Here is a 19,926-nt window from a genome sequence, read left to right on the forward strand (position 1 = left end):
AATCCAGTTTTGACTCTTTGGGCCTCAGTTTTCTCAAGTACAATGAAGGGGTCAGATTAGATAACAATCAAGGTCATCCTAATTTTAAATCTATGATTCTATGATCCTATGACCTATAATTGATAAAATCATGGTTGTTCTTTGTGATCACTATATTCTCTTTCTAAATGTTCACTAATATTCCTTTAATATTATATTTTATAATCTTGTCAGGACTCAAAAGTCAAGCTCAGTGGCCTCTAAGGCAAGTTCCCTGGCAATTGAAGCAATATCTTCTTTTTGAAAACTGGGAAAATTGCCCTTCTCTAATTCATTCGAATTCTCCCCATTCTTTTAAAGATCATAGATATTTGCTCAACAATCATATCTACCAGTTCTTTGAGTATTCAGGTATGTACTTCATCTGAGTCTGAGGACTAATGAATTAAACTCAAAAGTTAGTTTGTAGTATAATCTCTTCCCTCCCTAATTTTCTTTCTCTCTCTCCCTCTCCATCCCTCCCTCTCTCTCTTTGTCTCCCTGTCTTTCTCTCTCTCTCTCTCTCTGTCACCCTCTCTCTATCTCTCTGTCCCTGTCTCTCTCTCTGTCTCTCTGTCTCCCTGTCTCTCTTCCTCCCTCTCTCTCTACAAATATATATGTATACATATATATGAGTATGTATAATATATATTATAGTATAGTCTAAAAAGCATTTATTAAGCACCACTGTACACATTAAATACCCTACTATATACAAAGTAATGTGTTAACTCCTAGGAATAGGAAAACAAAACAAAAAAGCTCTTACCCTCAAGAAGCTTATATCCTACTGAAGTTTGAAGGAAGCCAAAGGATTCAAAGATGTGGATTCTAAGATTGTAAACAAGGATTGTTCTAAGCAGGGGCTAACCATCTATAAAAGCATAGTGATAGAAGATGGAATGACATATTTAAGGAACAACTTTCATTGTTTCATAGGCCAGTTTCATTGAAATATCAAGTTATTATCAAGGAATAATTGGGAATATTCTAGGAAAGGTAAACTCGTATTAGCTTGAAAAGGGTTGAAAATATCAGCCAGGGCATTTTTTATTTTAAGAGGCAGCAGGAAACCACTGAAGATTCTTGAGCAGAAAAGTAGTATTGTCAGATAGTACTCTATGAAGAATATTTGGGCAACTGTGTGAATGGATCACAGAAGGAAAAAACTGAAAGCCAAGAGTCAAATGAGTCTGAATAAGAGGCCTGCACTGGGGTGAAGGCTGTTTTGAGTACTGAGAAAGGGACATGGAAAAGTTATGTTGGGAAGGCAGAACTGGCAATATTTGGACAATTAAATGAATTGGGAGTGGGGAAGTGAAAAACAGTGAGGAATGAAGGATGATGGACCTTTTACAAAAGGAGTTTAGTGGAAAGGTGGGTTTAAGACTTCCAGTTGGGAAATATTAACTAGGTAGCTGGTGATATGGAATGTTCAGGAAAACCAATAAGAGTTAGACTACAATCTAGGATAACTTAAGTCACAGAACCTGATGAAAGCACAAGAAGTTGTAAAGAGAAATGAAAGAGGGCCCAGGATAGAGCCCTGAAATATCCAGGGTTGGACACTGAGACAGGGACAATAATCCAGCAAAGCAGAGTGAGAAGGAGGAAAACCAGGAGTAAAGAGTGTCACAAAAACTTAGGAGGGAGAAAGAATCTAAGAGGAGAGGAAAGTCTTACATTCTGGTAGACAATGTTAGAGAGGTCAAGAAGGATGGGGACTTTTAAAAAAAAAGGACATTAGTTTCTGTGATGAAGAGATTGTTATAATCTTGGAAATAACAGTTTTAGGTATGAGATAAAGTTGGAAGGAACTTTGCAAGAAATTGAGAAATAAGTGAGAGAAGAGAAAATTGAATCACCAAGTGTGAAGCAGACTATCACTATGTAAAGAGTTGGGTTCAAGTCCCCACTGACATGACAGCTGTGTGATTCTGGCCAGACTGTTTAACCAAGCCCTCTCAGGGCTCTGGACACCTTCTTTAAGGCTAGAAGTTACTGAGAGGGCATCAATCTACATTGGTAGATGGCGTTTTCTCACCTGAGTTTTGCTTATATCAATGAAATTGGATCACATGCCCCTTTTGCTCACCCCTTGAAATGGAATTGGACAATAGAAGGATTAAGAGATGTGGGGTTAATGACTTGAGAAGATAGAGGAGTCACATAATGGCTTTGGAAAGGGGAGACATGAGAATATTTGTCAGCAGTAGGGAGGGGGGAAAGATTGAAGATTATGAAACAAAGGAAATTGATTATCACTTATTTCTCCTACCTTTTCTCTTCATCCAACAGCTCTCTACTATGTTTCTAAAGCTCTGACAGTTCTAAGCCCCAGAATCTCAGAGCTGAAGGGGATCTCATAGGACAAGTTAGTCCAAATCATACCTATAGAAAAATCCTGTGTATAATATCCTTGCCAAAAAGTCATTGAGCTTTGGCTCAAGGAGCTCCCAGATTTCTAAGGCAGCCCATTCTTCATTCTCCATGTACAGTGCCATACTAGAAGATGTTTCCCTTGATCTGAACACATGTTCTTCCACTGCTACATTCTAGTTATCTTTAGTTCAGTTATTTTTCAGTCATGTCAGACTCTTCATGATTTTGGGGATTTTCTTGGCAAAGGTATTGGAGTAGCTTGCCATTTCTTTCTTCAGTTTAACAGATAAAGGGAATTGAGGTAAACAGAGTTAAATTTAGACTTGCTCCCAACCACACAGGATTTGAACTCAAGTTTGCCTGACTCTAGACCTGGTGCTCTAACCACTATTTCATCTAGTTGCCCTAGTTATGTATCTATTAAAATGTAAAGAGTAGCCACATTCCGTTTATCACAGAATTTTTTCCAGTGCCTACCTAGTACAGTTAAACAGAATAGGCACTTGAGTTTGTAGTGAATAAATGAAAGTCTCTCCCAAGCCACTAAGTCTTGAGAATTCTTATGAAGTCATATTTATATATTTGTGTTTAAATTTCAAGTTCACCTTCTGTATTATCCATATCCTATAGATATGCAAATATCTGAAGTTGTAAGCACTATCTGATTATCTCTTAAGAATAAATAAGATTCCTACATTCTTATTTACAGGTATTCTTTGTAGTGCTTAGCTTTCAATGATTCCTATTAATTCTTCCCTTTCTGCCTCTAATTAATTTAATGTCCTCTTGATCAGCTTACCAAGCATGTTCTTCCCAGTTTTCATAACATGACCTCCATCTTCAGGCAAGCATCCATCATTCTGATATTGTGAGTCATGAAGCAGATAAGCAAATCTTATTTTTTGATTCTATCTACATAAACAGCTGTTCACTTTCAGTATCTTCCTTTCCAAAAAGCTCTATCATTTGATTGAAAGTAGTGGTTAAAATCTTACTAATGATCCCTCAAAACCTTTATTTTACTGCTCAGGGTTTCCCAATCCCTACAGATGTTTCGTGGCAGCATAATTCATCCTCACACAAATCATTATGGGAATTTGCTAATAAATTCAATGAGTTTCACAAAAATTTTAAGTCTGAATACATATACACTTCTCTTAAATACCTATGTTTGGAGTGCATGATCACTTTCCTGACTACCAAACAAGGTTATAACACATCTTCTCCTTCTGTGCCCAGTAAATTCTTTCCTCACACATCCTGGAACCCATAAGATTTTAACTTAGAACTTCCTGACTCCACTATTAGAGCTCTATCTACTTAGCCACCTAGCTGACTTGACTTACCATGTTTCTCCCCAGACCTTTTCTGAACTTCCCTATTTCTATCTAGGGCACTAAGCTAAGTTGACAAGTTAACCATCCTTCAAGTCACCTGAGTTTGCAAGCTCAATATTGTTTTTGTTGGAGTGTATAAATGCAGCTGGCTGATTAGGCACTTATAGATTCCCTTGCCTTATTCTTACAGGGTCAGATAAAAGACAAATTCCTTTCATTTGCCTTCACAGCCTTACAGTAGTTTGCCTGTTTGAATACATTCTTCCTCTACATAAACTAGGAAACTATGTAGTAAAATTCTGGCTTATTTGCTATTCCCAGAAAACAAAATTCCATTTCCTTCCTCCAAGCCTTTATGTAAATTTCTCCATACTAGCAATGCTCTCCCTCTCAATTGTACCTCTTTAAATCCTTAATTTCCTTTAAGGTTCAGCTCACATGTCACCTACTCAAAGCGCTTCCCAATCTCCCCAATTACTAATCTCTCTCCTCCTGACCAATCTTGCTTTGTATGTACTTATCTGTGTACGTCTCATATTCCCCAAGTAGAATGAGAACACTTTTTTTTTTTTTTAACTTCATATCCCTAGTGTCTAGGCCATCATGTCCAAATTCTTTATTTTACAAAGGAACAAAATGGGGCAGAAATAAGTGAAATGATTTGCTCGGATCCCACTGCTAGTTATATATCTGAGTCCTCTCTCTGGTTAGATACACATCTGAGACAGGACTCAAAACTTGCTTTTCTGACTTCAGTTCTAGTGTATGACACTCCCGATGCTTTTTGTTGTTGTTGTTATTTTAAATATATCAATATTTAACAAGCTATGTACGTATCTAACAATGCTGTATTATATTGAATGGTTACACAAGGTTTGGGAAAACATTGACTTTTTCTTAAGATAGCAAAATGACAAGGGTCTACTGCAACAATTTAAAGTATATTAGCATCTTTTTAAAAACTAGGAAACTATTCTACTGCTCTTTACAGCTTTATTTTCAGTTATAAAAAAAATTCCCTTTACATTATCTCATATGCTAGACTTTGGAGATCCCAATCCCACTAGTCAGATAAATCATCTCACAAATGGCCCATCAATAGAACCATGATCTTTAGATTAGGAAATGTAACTATTTTAGATGATAAAGAATGGCCAAGCAAAATGACTTAGATGGCTAGGATTGGTAGAATTACATAGAGACAAATGCTCTTGAGTAAGTAACAGCAGAAAAACCTGACTGAACAGTCTATAAAACATTTGGTGGGAGTAGGGAAGGAGTGGGAAGGAGAGGACGTAAATGAACCAAACCCATTATTAATAGGAGTTAAGGGTGATGAGGTCAAGCCTATGTCATTAACTTGTAAAATTACAATGCAAGGAAAGGAGAAAAACAGGTAATTTATAACTAGTAAGTTAGTTCTAGATTTTCCTTGGTATAGGTCACATTCTACTAAGAATTTGGATTGCAAAAACACGTTGAGTGACTTTCCTAATCACTTGCTATTACACTCTATGTAGCACTTGATACTGAGTTCTTGGCATCAAAATACAGGGAACAAAATTTTGGTCTAGAGGCAAAATGTTTTTTTTTTTTTTTTTTTTTTGCCAGCTACCAAAACTCTAGTGATCCAATGAAACCCAGTGTCTCTTCTGTTATTTCTTAAGTTTCAGATAAGGAGACTTAAGGGAGTCCATGAACTTGTCCCCTTAATATTTCAGTAACTATATTTTGATGTAACTGATTTCCTTCATTGTTTTATGCATCTAAAAACAATGTTTTGATAATAATGCATTATACCAACATAAATATTAACAAGCCTAAGATCCAATTAATATATTCTTTATGATGCAAGGCTCCTGTTACCCTACCAGAACCTTCCAGTGAAACAAACTGACTTTGTCATTCTCCTATGAACACAGTAGGTACATTTTGACTGTTTTTGTTCACAGTGTCTGACTTTCACCTTGAATGTCCTTCTTCATTTCTTAATATAAGTTCTACACAATCTTCCAGATTCAAATGTAACTTTTTCTTCTAATGCCCTAGCCAAGAGAAATCTCTCCCTCTGAACCCCATGACAGTGCAGACTGCTCACTTGGCACTTAAAAGCTATTTTCTTTCTTTTCCTTGTCCTGTGATCTCATCAGTGTAGGGAACTCTTGGTGAAGAAATCCCTCCCAATGCATACTAGAACCTAATTATAGACCTAAGACAATTGTCTGGGGGCAAGGAGAACTTAAATGCCTTGCCCAGGGTCCCATGGCTAATACGAATTATAGGCAGGCCTTGAACTCAGATCAACATTGCCTCTCCATAGCCTCATTAGGAAGTTATATTTAATTCAAAAGTAATAGAAAGCCATTGCAATATACTGAATAGTAAGGTAAGGAATGAGCAGTGCTTTAGGAAAACTATACAGAGAATGGATTATCTAATTAGAAAGCTAATGAGGCTATGAGAGACAGCGTGGGGTAGGGGTCATGGAGCTCTAAAGGGAAGAGCACTATTGACTGGGAAAGGCTTTATAGACTTCCTGCCTCAAGTCTCTCTACTCCAATCCATCCTCTGCATATCTGCCAAAGAAATTTTCCTAAAGCATGTTATTCCTCACATCACTACTCAATGTACCACAATGGCTTCCTACTACTTCTGTATCCTTTGTTTAATTCTTTTATAACCTTGTCTCTTGCTATCTTTTAATACATTATTACTACCCTACAAAAATGCTATGATTCAGTCATAAATAGCTTATTTGCTATTCTTCACAAAACACTCCATCTCTTGTTAAAGTTCCTTTGCACTGGCTATCCCTATGTTAGAATGATTCACCTCATCACCTCTGACTCTTAGATCATCCCTGGCTTCCTTTAAGACACAGATCCTGCAGAAAGTATTTTAAAATCCTCTCAGATGCTAATTCCTTCTCCTCTAAGATTATTTTCTATTTACTCTGAATTTATCCTGTATGTTCTGATTTACATAGAATTTAAAGTCTTTGAAGGCAGGGACTATTTTTGCTTACTTTTTCTGGATGCTGAATGTTTAGCACTGTGCCTGGAACAAAGCAGGTGCTTTAATAAATACTTGTTTATTGCTATTTTAATTATTAATTTATCTTTATGGTATATATTCTACCTTCTTAACAATGGAAATTCTATAGGAATTATGTCTCACTTATTTCTCAGAGTGCTTAGTAGAGTTTCCTGCAAATAATAGCCAGCAGTGTTTACTGGTGCCAACAATTGTCATGAAGAAAAGTACAGTTATAACCAGTGCAGTAAATGGACATCCTTCTTTATCCCTTCCCCCCCTGCCCTCCCCCCGCCCTCCCCCCCCCCCCCCCCCCCAATCTGATGGACTCTGCCCTGCCACTGTAGATTTGGAGGAAATGCTCATGTTGCTTCCCAGGACCCTACCTTGAGCAGCTTTTCTTTTTTGCGTCGCCACTCCTCCCATTCATTAACAATTCGGCCCCAGAGAATCCAAGTGTCCTCTTCCAGGTGGCTAAGATTGGAAGAGGCCGAGGAGCTGGAGACCAAGGAAGAGCCGCTGTTTCGCCGAGAACCATTCATGGAACGCATCGACTTGGAGTCAGCCTCCAGAAGCCTGGATGGGAAGGAGGGCAAAAACAGACACAATCATCAATGCAGACCTGGCTGATTCCTCTCTCTGTCCCAGACACTGCCTACCACATTCCTGGCAGTGGGCCTTAGGCCACAATAGGAGTGTTTTGGTCTCTACCCTTTGCCTGGGTAGGCCCCTATATGTAGCTCAATGACAATGGAGTTTTAGGGGCCCTGTTCAACAGATGGGGAGTAAGAACTGGTGCGAGAAGCAGTAACTACTGCAATAGCAGGATTTCTGGACCCTTAACAACAGGCCAATTCAACCCCAAATCACCTAGTTCTGTCTAATTCCCAGTTCTAATGCTCATATTCATATTTCTACACAATTTTCCCTCATTTTAGGATTTTCTGCCTCCTCACTTCAATTTTTGAATTATTCCTTTCTTCAGATGTCTCCCTTGAATAATTAGTTTTTAAAGACCAAGAAATTACCAGAGGTCTCTGTGTAATTTCTAATATAACATTATGTACAATTTGACTCTTTAAAATACTTCAAGGCTGGTAAAAATGACAGCCCTCTTTCCAGGCCTTCCTTAGGAAGCAAATGTCCTTTTCTTCACTCACCGATTCTGTTCCTCTAGTTTAGCTAATAACTCCAGTTCATCTGGGCTGAGGTTCTCAGAATCTGAGGTGGGGGAACAGGCAGGGCCTGAAAGGGCCTCATGGGAAGAGGAGTCAGGGCTGAGGGCTGGGCTCGCCATGCCGGGAAGGCTCAGGATCTCAGGGATGTTCATCAGAAATGGTTAGGGATGGAGGAAATTGAAGGGGAAAAGAAAAGGTTCACCAGAGGCCCAAATGAGGGAGGTTATAACTCCATCTATGGCATGAGAGAAACACAAGTTAGTTATACAAAATACTGACCACACAGTGCATTTAATAAATATTTGATATTCTCCCCTGCCTTTTTCCATTTGGTCTACACCAAAAAGAGTTTACCAATGACTTTTTTTAAGCCTCACACAATTAACATTATTTTTCTTTATTTATTGACCAATTAACCAATTCTATCAAGTCCACCCCACCTGCTTTGCCTTCTAGCCAAATCTACAAAATTAGCCAGCATCCTTCTGATTTTCAGAACTTGATTCCTTTACATGTTCTATCACTGAAGGAGGATAGATTAGAATGGATCCTTAGAGAATAAGGAAGGTACCCATATGACACACAGGGTCATAAATTCTAAGTGAACAATAGGCAACAAAACTTGATTTTTAAATATTCAAATTGTATTCAAGTATTAAATACAATTCAGCAGCATCCAAGAAACAGATATTTCCTAAGCCTTAACAATACCCCACAGTATTCTATACCAACAGTACTCTATAGTATTTAGCCAGAATCCCACAATACACAACGGTACTCCAGAATGCTGAAAGAATTCAGGCACAGTGCCTAAAGAATATGGGCTGTTAATGCTATGGATGTTACTGTTTCTGCATTCCTTCCTGATCACCCCTGTCCCTCTCACAATCCTCTCCCACCATCCTGCCCTCCAAACTGAGCATCTGATAGTTCTCATCTCATTTACTAAAGTGTGCTATTGGCACTGACAGAAGCAATTACCACTCACGATTAATTATGTGGCTGTTTGTTAATGGGCCAAAAAGTCAGTTTTTCCTAGCAGGGAGCCCAGGATTGATCAAAGCACTGGCAATTTGTCCTCTTGGTTATATGGGCCAAAGTCAGAAGGCTTCTGATCTCATTCCCCCACCCTACCTCCATATCCAATGGAATTCTTGGGTCCCTGCCTTGGTACTCCTGATGAGCATCAAGGCTCTCACCTACTTAGTACCTCAGGAGCCCCATCTAACTACCTTTGAAGATGCTGCCTTTTCACCTCTTGCTGGGAAGTATAGATAGAATGGTCAAAATAAACTTTTTACCACATATAACACATATATAGCACAATGGACCAAGAGTCAAGACATGGGGAGGAGGGGCTCAGCATGTCTGGTGCTGTTCAGGTAAACAAGATCTGTCTCTTTTTAATAGAGAGGCCTAGGGATCAAAGCATTAGAGTATATAGCCAGATCTCACAAATCAGATACAATTCTGGAAAATGAATTGATATAATTGCTCCTGCTTAGCCACATTCACCATGACTGAGCAGATGGTACACTTGTCCATATACCAGAAAGGGAATTGCTGAGAGCTATGGAGATAGGTATAAAAGCCTAGACTCCTGACTTCTTCATGCTTTTGCCCTTTTCTGTGGCAAGAAAAGGAATTGGTCACATTAGATGTATAAAACATGCTGAAGCCTCACCAATTCCCATTCACCTTAAAAGAAACTCAAGAAACTTCCTTTTATTCTCCCTATTGTCTCCAGATGCCATTAACAATCTGTGGAACAGTTCCCTTATCAATTTTTACACAAAGTAAATTATCTCTGGAAATGCCCCTCATCCACACCCTCCTTCCAGCCGACAGTCCCATGCAACCGGGTCAACTTCCTATTCTATCTACATCTTTGCCAGTTTACTGAACCTCCCATCTCAGAAACCACTTACCGATGAGTCCAAGGGAGGTGTTTTGACTCAGTGAAGATGACTTCAGCCTAACTGGGGGTTAATCATTCTTAAGATTCTGACAACGCAGTCCACTCAAGCGCTTCCTGAGAGAGTCAAAGTCTGCAGCTGGGGCTGGAAGGAATTGAATTGTGAACAGAAAATGCTGAGTCTAAAGGATTCACCCAAGAATTTGGGGGGAAGGGAGGAAAGAAGAGAGGGCAAAATTAGTGCACAAGGGAGATTTCCAAACTAACTGGAATTATGGGATAACAGTAATTACTGCCTAAATTTGTCTGAGAAGCTCAAAGCATACAACAGTCTACATGTGGCTGGTAGAGAAAGAACTAGGACTCTTCTGCTCTTTTTATTCCCTTTTAAACAAGGAGGGCCATTGAGAATGAAAAGGTGGAATGAATAGGGAAAGAAGAATTGTTTCAAATACTCTTAATATCAATTCTAGGCAGAAAACCTAGGAGTGCTGATTCCTTATTTCTCTCTCCCACTCCATTACATCAAATAAGGTGAGGGGATAGCCTGGACTTGGGTTTCCAAAACAAAACTAAAATAGGAAATTATTGGAGATCAGCCAGGTATTTCTCACATGAATGAGCAGTTTCTGCAGGGAGTCAAAGTTATTAAGCAACATCAATTTGAGATTTGCAAATTTAAGGAGAAGATGTTCATTAGACTAGCATGAAATTTACTTCTCATCACTTCCCATAAAGTCCTTGCTACTTCTGACCCCTTAGCAATCTTTTATTCTGCTTGAGCACAATGCTTAGGCGTTGGAGAAATTTACATCCTAGCCCCATCCTGAAATGATATTGAAATATTCTCACTCAGAAATAGTTTAGGATAGAATTTGGGTTGCTGGTTCTTTGGCTAGATATTCAATAAAAGATTTCATCCTTCTTCAAAATGAAACCTCCTTTTCAGAAATATAACCATTGTTTTCCAGATCTTTGTATACTAACATAGCAAGGAGAGTTCTCCCTACCAAGGAGCAAGGAATCAAAATTTTCCAGCCTTTAGAAACATTTAAGTTCACATTCTCCAGCTTCTCCATCCTCCACTTGAATTCCCTGCCTCTCTCCCTATCCTACACCATGTTCCTGATCTCCCACTTATATCTATATAACAGGTATTTAGCTCCTTAAAACCACAGATTCCTTCCTGGTTCAAAAACTTCAAAAGCAACCACGTTCTCTACTTTGTCTAATATAGCTATTGGCTATAGAGCATCAGTCATTTTCTGGATTAAATTGGCTTAAATCTAGAAAGAATAGTTTAATAATCCCAATAAAATGTGAAGCTTTTTTCCCCGCTTTGGACACTGCTTTTCCTAGGAAACAAAACCAAAAGTTTTCCAGTCCTCAGGACAGCAAAATTGGAGGCTCTCCTCACACTTAAATATAGTCATTTCAGAATTCACTTACTGGTCAACAGGAATACTATAATAGTATAACAATGGAAACCTTCCATTCGATTAACATAACCTATTTCTATCAACTTAATTGTGCTGCTGTTACCATGCTTTATCTATTCAACTCCTATCCCTCTCACACTTTTTGGGAAAGGTATAAAAATTTCCTTTGGACTTCTGGGGCAAAGCCCAGGCTCTGTTTCTATAGCTTTTGACTTCTCTCATCCTCAGAGAATAGAAAGTTTATAAATCACATAATCTGAGCCTTCATTTCACAGATGGGGAAATATATCCAGAGAGAACATAATGATTAAAGTAATTTTTGATGTTTGGTACAACTCTGGTAGGCAGGTACTTGAGGGATAATAATCCCCATTTTACAAATAATCAAATTCACTTCAGGGAAATGAAGTGACTTGCTGGTATGCCAAACAAACAGCTATTGTCAGAGGTAGAAGATTCCCCCTGACTTCAAATCTAGTATAATTCTGAACATATCACAGCATCTCTTGGGAAAGAATTTGTCCAAGGTTACAAAGCAAGAAAGTGACAGAGCTGGCACTTAAATCTATTTGAGTTGGCACTGAAAATTGCTCTTTCTCATCTTAGTCAGGGCTCTCAATGTCCAGTGGATGTTCTTTGTTTGATGATAGATGCTAGGTCACAGTAAGCTATTATTTTATTTATTATAACTATTAGTAATAATAGTAATAACAGAACCAACATATCTAAGGTCCTGGTGCTTAAAGAGGACTGTCATTACTAGAGTATTCCATCTGACCTGGAAAGTAGATTTCAATCTACATCTTGTAGGTTTTCAGTTTTTGTGACCAGTTCGCTGTTGGCTAGATTAATTAATTCTCTGTCACTTCAGTTTCTTTCTGAGCATGAGAGAAAGAATGAACTTTTTAAGCCATGACAGAAGCAGGGTGATGATGCAATGGTATCTAGCGAGGGTTCTTGGGTCCCTAAAAGTCCAGAACCAAGAAGCAGAAAGAACGGATGATATTCCCTTTCATTTTTATGGTTTGGTTAGAAGTGGAATTAAAAGAGAAGTTTTCCTTAGAATCTATAAAAGTCTTGATGGAAGAACAATGAAGGAGACAAATCAACTTATCTCTTGAGAATTCTCAAAGGAAAGAGACACAGATTGGTCCAAATGACACATTCTGATCATTGGACCTTTCTGCTTTCTGACTTGAGGTATGGCTCTTAGGATTCAATCTACACATCAAAACAGAATCTCTCATATATCATGAGAGTCTAATAAAAAAGCAAAGGCAATGTGATGTTCCAGAGTAAGTATAAGATTTAGAATTTAGAAGACCTGGTTTCAAACCCTGCTTTGCTTAGACTTGGAGTCTCAGTTTCCTAATCTGTAAAAAAAAAAATAAGTGGAATTTCTCCCAGCTCTAAACCCTATGATCCTATGACACATTTTTGCCTCAGGAAAACCCAAAGTGGTTCTATTCACAAAGTAAACATCCTTTCCCCACCCCCCTTCTATGGACCACTTTTTAAATTTGGTGTCATCTTGAAGATGATGCAGAATACTTGCACTTTATTGAGGGAATTTCAAAGCCTGTTTCCAGGAGATAATCTTTCTCAGTGATTCAGAGAAAGATTATCTCAGTGATACATTCATGTTCTTAACTCATAATAATCTTTGTGATATCCTGAGCTCCCAATGACTGGAGTTCTCTCCCAATTCTGCCTATGAAGTTCAAGTTTCAAGCACTCTTCTAAATTTCAAGAAAGCAAATGGAGATTCATTCTTTCTTAAGCACTTCACAGGCTCTTTCCCAAATTCAACTAGTTCTGGATTTCTTTGCATTTTCACAAAGGACAGACTGATCTAATACCTCAGTTACCTCTTATTCTCGCCAGTTCCATTTCAGGCCAGATTTCTGATCAGCCACAAAGGGTTAACTAAGGAGACCCCTCCTGTCCCATTTAAATATAGCAGCAACACAGGCTTCATAAGGTTCTTTTTAAGGTATCTAGCCGTACACCATGTGGGGTAAGTTCAGTGATGGAATTGAAATGGTCCTCCTTCCAAATGTCTACTGATTTCTTCTACACTGAACATAGGTAACCTAGAGAGATGAAGGGACAACACATTCTCACTTTTTTTTTTTTTTTAAACCTTTACTACCTGGTGTCCAAAATGGTTCAGAGGATCATATAGAATGTATTGGAAATGACCTTAAAATCACCGAGCCAAGTCTCTCATTTTATAGATGAGGAAAGTAAAACTTGGAAAAGTTAAAAATGGCTTTTGTATAGCTAGTTGGTAGCAGAGCTGAGATGATTTGAACTCAGGTCCTCGCATTACAAATTCACCTTTCTTTCTACTGCACCATGGGAAACACAGGGAAAAAGGAACCTTAAATATTTGTTAGATTGAACTGAAATTAGAGCAGAGCTCAACCCTGGAAATTATCAATAATTTTTTCTTCCATTTTTTTTGGTAGAGAAACTGAGTTAGTGAAAGGGGAAGAGTTTGCTTAGAAATGTACATAAAGTCATTAGCTTAGTCAACCAAAGGAGCCTCAGATTCCTTCCTCTGTTGGTGCTTTACAGCTGTTTCCATAAGGAAGAACATAAATCTGTTTCCTAGTCTGAAGGGTATGACCAAGACTCTAATAGTTTGTCATTTCATATCTGCCCCTGTCACCCTTCTCCATACTACCCCACCAGTTCTATATGGCTGAGTTGTCTCTATATATCAGCTTTCTATGCCAGCTGCTAACCCACATGGAATTCCTCCCAAACCGCCTCACAGCTATCCATCCACAGGAGCTCCTGCAAGCCCACAGGTCAACCCAACTGCTTTGGCACCGTCCTCTTGTCAGAAAGCAGAAACTGGGATAGAGGCAAGATGACAGATAATTAATGCCACCTGGAAAGATGGAAACAGATAGCTTCAGACAGAACAGTAAGCTTTCTTCTGCTAAATCTCAGTTCAGTTCAGAAGCAAGAGAAAAATGAAGTGACCTATTCACTAATTTTTTAGCCAAGCCTTTTTAGTACATTTTTCTTTCTAAAAAAATTCCTTAACAAAGAAATGCCTGCTCTTGGCAGACTCACCCAATCCCACTGTGCCCCAAATGCCACAATCTATTGAAGATATTTCATTCTGACAGAACAATCCAATTGAAGGTGAGAGACTAGATCTTTGCTATCAAGGTGCAGCCCCAATTAACAGCCATAGAAAGGGTGAGCAGACTCATGCCGTCTGAAGGTCGGCATCATCCGTTGGAGTCAGGATGCCACCCAACCAGTCTGGTCAGCCCTTAAGACTAGCAACTCATGTACCTCCTGCAGCTGAGCAGCCGGAGTGAGTGAGCTGCTTAGGTGATGCAAATCGGGAGGTAGGTATTGGAGGGGGAGTATGCTGATGCTCAGATTCTGAGGGAAGGGAGCTGGGATATGTATTGGACCCCTGGATAAAACTCTCTGCTACAACATTCCCAATAATTCACCCTTCTTGCCTGGTGAAATTGGTTTAACAAGTCCCCTCTGCTTCTTGCTGCTGGACCTTCTCCTTTTCCCAAGTTTTTCTCAATTCTCCCCCACCTGTCCGGGTCACAGTGTCCTGTCACACCCCCTTCCCCGTACTTGTCCTAGGGTCAGCCTGGAAAGTCACGGGTCTAACTCCGCCATGGCAGAGGACTTCAGGGAGACTTACAATTCTCTGGGGAGGACCTTGATATCATAGGATTTCAGGGAGCACCTAATAGAATGTCTCCCTTTAGAGAAGAGAAAGGTTGCCTTACTTGGCCAAGGACACACAGGTGGTTTAAGATGCAAAGCCTGCCCTCGAGTCCCGGCTTTCCCCAGCTAAATCTGGCGTTTCTGCCTCGTGCTGGAAGCTGGGGTGGGAGAAGTTCGGGGAGAAGGGAGAGCTCCCCGTGCTCTTTGGCAAGGGGAAGAAAGCATGTATGTGCCCAGCTGCCCAGGTCAGCCTCCCACAGCAGTTAGCCTCTGGGTTTCTCCCCAGCCCTCCGCCCCCCTTCTTCACCCCCCACCCCCCTGCAGGGGCCGGAAGCCGAGCCGGCTCACTGGGATGGATGTCAAGGTCCAGACTTCGGGATCTTGTGCCCCCAATCTTCGCGCTTGGGGAGGAGAAGCGGGAGGGTTTGGGGGCAACTTCCCAGAGCCTCCCCCTTCCCCTTCCGCATTTTGCAGGAGGGAGAAAGCGGGGTGGGGTGGGGATGGAAAGAGAAAAAATCCCTGGGTGGGGGAAGGAGGGGGGGTAGAGGACATGGGTTCGAATCCCAAATCTGTCCCTGACTCGCTACGTGACCTTGGACTAGCCCCTTCTTCTTTCTGGAACTCAGTTTCCCCACCTGTCAGACCAACACCACGGTCTGCGAGGCCCTAGATGGGATGGGGCCTGATGGAGGCGGAGGGCAGAAAGGCTGGAATGGAGAGCGTAGAGAAAGAGGGAGGGGTCCTGGCCCCTCAACCGGCCGGGCGGGAGAGGGGCTGGGCCGGGGGCCGGAGGCCGGGGGCCAGAGCCCGGTCGCAGGTGCATCGTCGGCGCGGAGCCGCGGCCCGGGGTGGGGATGCTTGCTCCGAGGAGGCTCCCTAAGGAGACGCCCGTCTGCCTGCCGGCTCCCGGGAACAGGGACAGCACGGGCCCTACCTGCGCCGCCGCTGCTGCCGCCGCCATGGTCTAGTCCTCCTTCTCCTCCTTCTCTTCTGCTGCCGCCGCCGCCGCCGCCGCCGCCGCCGCCGCCTTCTGTTCTCCGGCTCCGGCTCCGGCTCGGGCCGCCGCCCCCTTCCTCCCTCCCACCCGCCCCCCGACTCGTCCCGGCCCCCTCAGCCGCCCCCCGGGACCGCAGCCGCCGCCGGCACTGCCGCTGCCATTTCACCTCACTGACAGGAGCCTTTGCCCCGCCCTACGCCCCACCGATGACCCAATCCGAGAGCCCCAAGCTGCTCAACCCCGGCCCTACTGGCAAGACTGATTGGGATAAGAGCCAACCAGGGGATACTCCGTGTTTACGTAGAAAACATTACCGCCCCTTCAAAAAGAAGCGAATGAGAAGAAGGGAAATGGTAAAAGATAGGTATTTTTGCCTATGAAGATTTGGAGAGTAAATGAACGGCATCTAGAATAACCAATAGTGAGGAAAGAGCAGAGGAGAGGGTGTGTCCTCAAGGAGAGGCGGAGGCGCTGCGGAGGAGGCTCCGCCTGCGAGCTGTCTTTTAGTCCTGTGACTTGGGCACCTGAAATAGCCATCAATCTAGTCCAGCCTCGAACCCCACCAAGGAGTCTGATAGGTGCAACCAGCAAAAGACAGACAGCTAAATTAGCCAATGCAACGTCAAGAAGGAGGGGCGCTGTGACACCCAGTTGCCTGGGTCTCACAGAAAAGAAAACATTTGGATTTGGAACCGCGGCTCCTAGATTCAGTTCTTAATCTTTCTAGGTCCTGAATTCAAATCCTAATTCTCCTAGTTATCAGTTTACTGTGTACACCCGAGTAAACCATTTAGCTTCTTGGTTTTCAAATTCCTCTTGTGTAAAATGAGGAGCTGGATTACAGAAGTGGTTCAGCTCCAGTCACGTGGTCCTCTGGTCTCTGGCACATAGTAGGGGCTTTGTTCACTCGTGTCCGCCTCCGCGACCCTATACTTTGAGGTTTTCGTGGCAGAGTCGTTGGGATGGTTTGCCATTTCCTTCTCCAGCTCATTTTCCAAAAAGGGAAAATGCGGCAGAGTGAAGTGGTTTCTTGAGAGTCACACAACTAATAAGCACCGGAGGTCAGATTCGAACTCAGTAACATGCGCCATCCTGATTCCAAGCCTGGCGCTGTATCCGCTACACCCCCTCGTTGTCTGGAATCCCTGGTGGTGAGAGCAAGGACTAAGGGTCTCTCCAGAGCCAAGCAGAGTGCCATCATGTCATAGGCGCTTAATAGATGACTTTGCCTGCCCGCCCGACTGAGAGCTCCCTGGAAGTGGAGAAATCCTATACGCAGAAACGCCCGTGTCTTGTTTACCCCATCACGGTTCCACGAGAGGCTGTTGCTGCTCGAAACATTTGCACAGAAGTCACGAGTCAAAGTCAGGAAGACGAGTTGTTTTTGCTAGATCTGCAAAGTGAGGAAGGACGCGTCCTCTTTGAATAAGGACATTTCCTCCCTGGAAATGTCTTCTGCCAGAATAATCCAGTAATTCCAGTGACAGAAAGCCAGATGTCTGGCTTCTAGGATCCAGGACCCCAAAGAAGCAGCGTTGTGGTGTATTGGAAAGAGCAAAGGATTTAGTTAGAGCAGGAGGTCTTGGGTTCCAATCCTGCCTCTATCTTTCCCTCTATGTCAAGTCATTTTCACGGGCTTCAATTTTATCCTGTCTATAAAATAAGAATTCTGGACTAAGTCAGAGCTTCTTAACCCGCCTTGGGTCCGGATTCCCTTTCTGGCATACTGATCAAGCCCACAGACTCCTTCTCAGCAAAATTTCTTTCAATATGTAAAGTAAAATATAGAAGACGACAAAAGAAACCAGTTATTCTGAAAAGAAGTTCTAAAAATATTGTTGGGTTGTGGTTTTTTTTTTTTTTTTTAAGTTTATAGATTCCAGGTTAACCATCTTGAGGACTAAACTGAAAGTTCCTTCTGACTATGAATTCTATAATATTTTTGTTGTTTATTTGCCTTTTTATTCATTTGCCTCTTTTTTAACATTATGTGTTTTTTGGAAAATATTAATTTATGGATTCTGGGTTAAGGAGGAAATTAAAAATTCCTTCTGACTGTGAATTCTAGAATATTTTTACTTTTTATTTGTCTCTTTATTCATTTGCTTCTTCTTTTTTTTTTTTTTTTTTAACGTTCTGTGTTTATGTAAAAACATTAGTTTATGGGTGGTAGGTAAAGGAGTCACTCTTAGAAGGAACTTTTAGTTTAATCCTGGAGGACTATGGATTCTAGGTTAAGGATCTCAAGAACTAAAATAAAAGTTCCTTCTGACTGTGAATTCTATAATATTTTTATATTTTGTTTTTCTTTTTATTAATTTGCTTCTTTTTTAACATTCATTTTTATAAGATTTTGAGTTCGAAATTTTTCTCCCTCCCTCCTTTTCACCCTACCCAAAACTGCAAGCAATCTGATATAGATTATACAGGTGCAATCATGTAAAACATATTTCCACATGCCATGTTATGAAAGAAGAAACAGAACAAAAGGAGAAACCTCTGTGACATTTTTATCAGACCACTGCCCACATGATCTCTCCCCCTCTAAATACACTACATATTTTTCTAATTTTTAATTTTCATTCATTTATTCAACAGACATTTAAGCATCTAACTTGGGCAGAGCCCTGTGATGGGTGCTGAGCCAGACACAAAGTTTATAGAATAATCAGTCCTCGGGCACCAATTGATCCAAGAAGGGTAATAAGACATGAAAACTGATCACTTTAATTACAGGACAGCATTAGAGCCTTGGGTAAGAAATTGCAAAGAAGTTGCAAAATTAAGTAAGGAAAACCTTTGTATCCTCCAGAGAATCTGCCTCGACCTTTTATCTCTTCTCATTTTCCAAGGAAATGATTCACTAACAGAAAAAGCCTAGCAGAGCAAATTCTAAGATTCTGATATAGAAAAAGACTATCCTTTCTCTTCCCCCCATGATTTGGGACCACTTTTTTCAGTGACAAAACAGGAGCAAGCATGACAGACTAAAAAAAGCAGCATCTGCACCTTGGCATCCTTTTTACTCATTATTTTCTCTAGTTGTCTCTGCTGGAGAATGAGCTGGCAGGGGTGGTCTCAACAATGAGCTTAATCAGTTTGCCAGAGAAGCTGAGGGCCAACAAAGATATGTCCTTCAGAATTGACTTGAGTCCTGCTTCTTTACCAGCAAACTGGTGAATCAGAGAGTATTTCTTTGTTTTTCTCTTCTCTTTAGGAGATGGCAGGATGAACACCCTTCTGCCCATTTCTTTTCTTTTCTTTAAGAGCTGTGAGTAAGAAGACCTCAGGAGAGAATGATCACACCTGGGAAAATAGTTTATGCATGTTTGAAGTAGCAAGAAATTGATCCAGCCATTCTGTGCATACCTTTTATGCCAGTGATACCACTACTAGTTATATACTCCAAAGAGACCAGCTTAAGACAGAAAGGATCCATATGTACAAAGATATTTGTTGTAGCAAAGGATTGGAAACAGAGTGCTCATCAATTGACCAAATTATGGTATACAATACCTCATGTAGATTTCACTTTTGCAGCAGCTCTTGCTGGTTTTACCTTATCAATACCTTTTATTGATTTCACTTTTGCTGCATCTGTTATGGATTTCACCTTTGCAGCAGGATTTAATTCAAAAAAAATTTTAATGATGTGATCATTACATATTTAGTGTTTTAAATTATGAGTGCTAAGAAAATGACCCTAAGACTTAATAAACCCAAGGGTAAGCATTTAATTTTTTTTCTTTTTTCTTATCAAAATCAGAGCTAGGTATATATAGTCACAGTGAGGAGGAATGTGGATAAGCTAGCATCGACTAACCTAGTCAACAAGCTTGTATAGCTCCCAAAAGGAGTGAATGACAGCCTTATGGAAATGCAACCATTGGCAACAACATCATCATTATGCATG

General features: G+C 40.8%; 1 protein-coding gene across 4 annotated transcripts in view; it reads right to left on the bottom strand.

Moving 5' to 3' along the window:
- Window positions 1-16,066, bottom strand: part of EVI5L (ecotropic viral integration site 5 like) — a 66,220-nt gene extending 50,154 nt beyond the window's left edge. For all 4 annotated transcript variants that reach the window (XM_051972496.1, XM_051972495.1, XM_051972498.1 and 1 more), the window contains exons 1-4: window positions 15,951-16,066; window positions 9,877-10,008; window positions 7,931-8,183; window positions 7,157-7,346 (exon numbers count right to left, since the gene is read on the bottom strand). In XM_051972496.1, coding sequence (XP_051828456.1) covers window positions 7,157-7,346; window positions 7,931-8,100 — 360 coding nt within the window. In that variant the 5' untranslated portion in view covers window positions 8,101-8,183; window positions 9,877-10,008; window positions 15,951-16,066. The remainder of the gene's footprint in view (window positions 1-7,156; window positions 7,347-7,930; window positions 8,184-9,876; window positions 10,009-15,950) is intronic.
- Between the last annotated feature and the right edge of the window lie 3,860 nt (window positions 16,067-19,926).

Source organism: Antechinus flavipes, chromosome 1 (genome assembly GCF_016432865.1).
Source record: "Antechinus flavipes isolate AdamAnt ecotype Samford, QLD, Australia chromosome 1, AdamAnt_v2, whole genome shotgun sequence".
In the NCBI taxonomy this organism is placed as follows: Eukaryota; Metazoa; Chordata; class Mammalia; order Dasyuromorphia; family Dasyuridae; genus Antechinus; species Antechinus flavipes.